This window comes from Penaeus monodon, chromosome 29 (genome assembly GCF_015228065.2).
Source record: "Penaeus monodon isolate SGIC_2016 chromosome 29, NSTDA_Pmon_1, whole genome shotgun sequence".
Taxonomy (NCBI): Eukaryota; Metazoa; Arthropoda; class Malacostraca; order Decapoda; family Penaeidae; genus Penaeus; species Penaeus monodon.
Genome location: NC_051414.1, coordinates 26,228,457 through 26,230,481, shown reverse-complemented (window position 1 = coordinate 26,230,481; position 2,025 = coordinate 26,228,457). Strand labels below are relative to the sequence as shown.

The window sequence follows — 2,025 nt, the reverse complement described above, 5'->3', positions numbered from 1 at the left end:
TTATTCACACAAGCCAGAATGTCATATTTAGATTATTGCTAACCTTATTTTTTGTCAAATTTGAACTTTACATTTAAATATTTATCCTCTTTACAAATTTATCATCTATATTATGTTTGTAATCACATGAAAACTGTACTTATTTCAATGTCAGTCTTACTGTGAATTATTGAAGCTACTTAAAGTAAATTTGATTAAGAATGATGAGAAAATATCGTTGGGTCCCATTATGCGAGTTGTCAGTAAGCCAGGCGTCGTCCTCTACAGATTATGCTGAACTGCGATGATGAACAAAGGACAGGGAGAGGTGGCGACACAGCCCTCAGGTGCAAGACCCACCATTGTCCATACTGTTCTTACAGCACCACCAAGACTACAAACCTTAAAAACCACATCAGGGTCCATACTGGTGAAAGGCCTTTTACCTGCCCACATTGCTCCTATAGAGCAAAACAGGAAAATAATTTGAAGTCACACATTCGCAGGCACACAGGGGAGAAGCCTTATGCCTGCAGTTATTGTCCATACCGTTCTATAAAGATCAGCACACTTAGAAGGCACATGCAAACTCACCGTTATGGAAGTTCGCCATCTTAAAATCAAGGCGATAATCGTAATGTGGATGGTTAGCCTACTTCTTTTTGTTTAACTAAAGAAATGGACTTTGCTTATAATCCATTGTGTAGGGGGACGGAATATGGATGTGATAATATTGTTTTGTCTTGCTTTTATTTATTAGACAAGTCATGGGTAGGAGTTGTCATGGTAGATTTCCTTTTGAGTCATTTTACATCCTCACATGGTTGAGTTAATATAAATCACTGCAAGATAGCATTATACATAGGTGTCATTTATTTAACTGCTGACTTCCAGAAATGGTTGCTGAATCTTGCAATGCATTAAAATGTTCCTTTCTTAGTCATTTCCAAAAGAGGATAGGCATTTACCATCAAGAGGATAATGACCAACAATATCAGTATTTAAGAATTGTAGAGGTAAAAAGAATAGTGAATGCTACAAAATGATCAGAGCAGTAGTTCTTTGGATATGTTAGGGGTTACAGAATGTGTGTACTCTGGAAATACTTACCTATAGCATTTTAACCCCTTTAGCAGTCTTAGTCTTACATTACGGTAATTATTAGGGTTAGTACAGGTGATACCCCTTTTTGCATTAAGGAAATGTACTTATGTTAGTGATGACATTGTTTTGATGCCAGATGTCTGATGAAATAACAGAAGTGGCCAAGCAGAGGAAATGTAGAAATATTAACATTGCAGACAATATTCATTTTAGAAGGAAAGTCATTGTCTGGACAAATACTTTGCTTTGTATTTTATCCTTGAACTAAAAGTGTAAGAGAACAAAACATTTGCTAAAAAGATTCTTTTAAAGAAATATATATACTTAGCATAATTGTAATTTTATTGTTATACTTTGGAACATTTAAGATGAAAATTTTCTTGGGGAAAAAAAGAAAAAAATTATATATAATTTTTTTCCTCATGCTGTCTCTGAAAGAATAAGGAATTTATATTTCTCTTTCTTTTTATCTCCTTTTCACTATATAAGTATATTTTTCCCTCAAATCCACTTATATACAGTACCAACAATAGACATATGAAGAGAGATATCCTAGAGTCCCTTTTCCTTTTCTTGTGGAATACTGAAAAGAAAGAAAAGTCCTTAAGATGGATTTCAGAGATCCAACTGTACTAAGATGGGCATCGTCCCCCACAGGTGGTCTCTGGCGGTAGAGGAGTAACGCGAATGAGGGACGGCCATGCCACCAACGTCAAGATGCACCATTGTCCCTACTGTCCCTACACCACTCGGAAGAAAACCCATATGACGAGTCACATCCGAGTGCATACTAGAGAGAAACCTTTCCCCTGTCCGTACTGCTCCCTCCGCTTTACCCAGAAAGGAAATCTCCGCACGCACATGCATACACACATGAACAAGGACATATTTGCCTTCCCCAAACTTTAATGAGTTTTTATAATGGAAAAGTCAGAAAAACAA

The 2,025-nt window shown here is 36.4% G+C and overlaps 1 protein-coding gene across 1 annotated transcript in view; it reads left to right on the top strand.

Annotated features, from left to right (window-relative positions):
* The first annotated feature begins 875 nt into the window (after positions 1 to 875).
* The window catches only part of LOC119591814 (zinc finger protein 77-like), a 10,834-nt gene continuing 9,684 nt past the window's right edge, over positions 876 to 2,025 (top strand). The window contains exons 1-2 of the mRNA XM_037940559.1: positions 876 to 995; positions 1,741 to 1,898. Coding sequence (XP_037796487.1) covers positions 876 to 995; positions 1,741 to 1,898 — 278 coding nt within the window. The remainder of the gene's footprint in view (positions 996 to 1,740; positions 1,899 to 2,025) is intronic.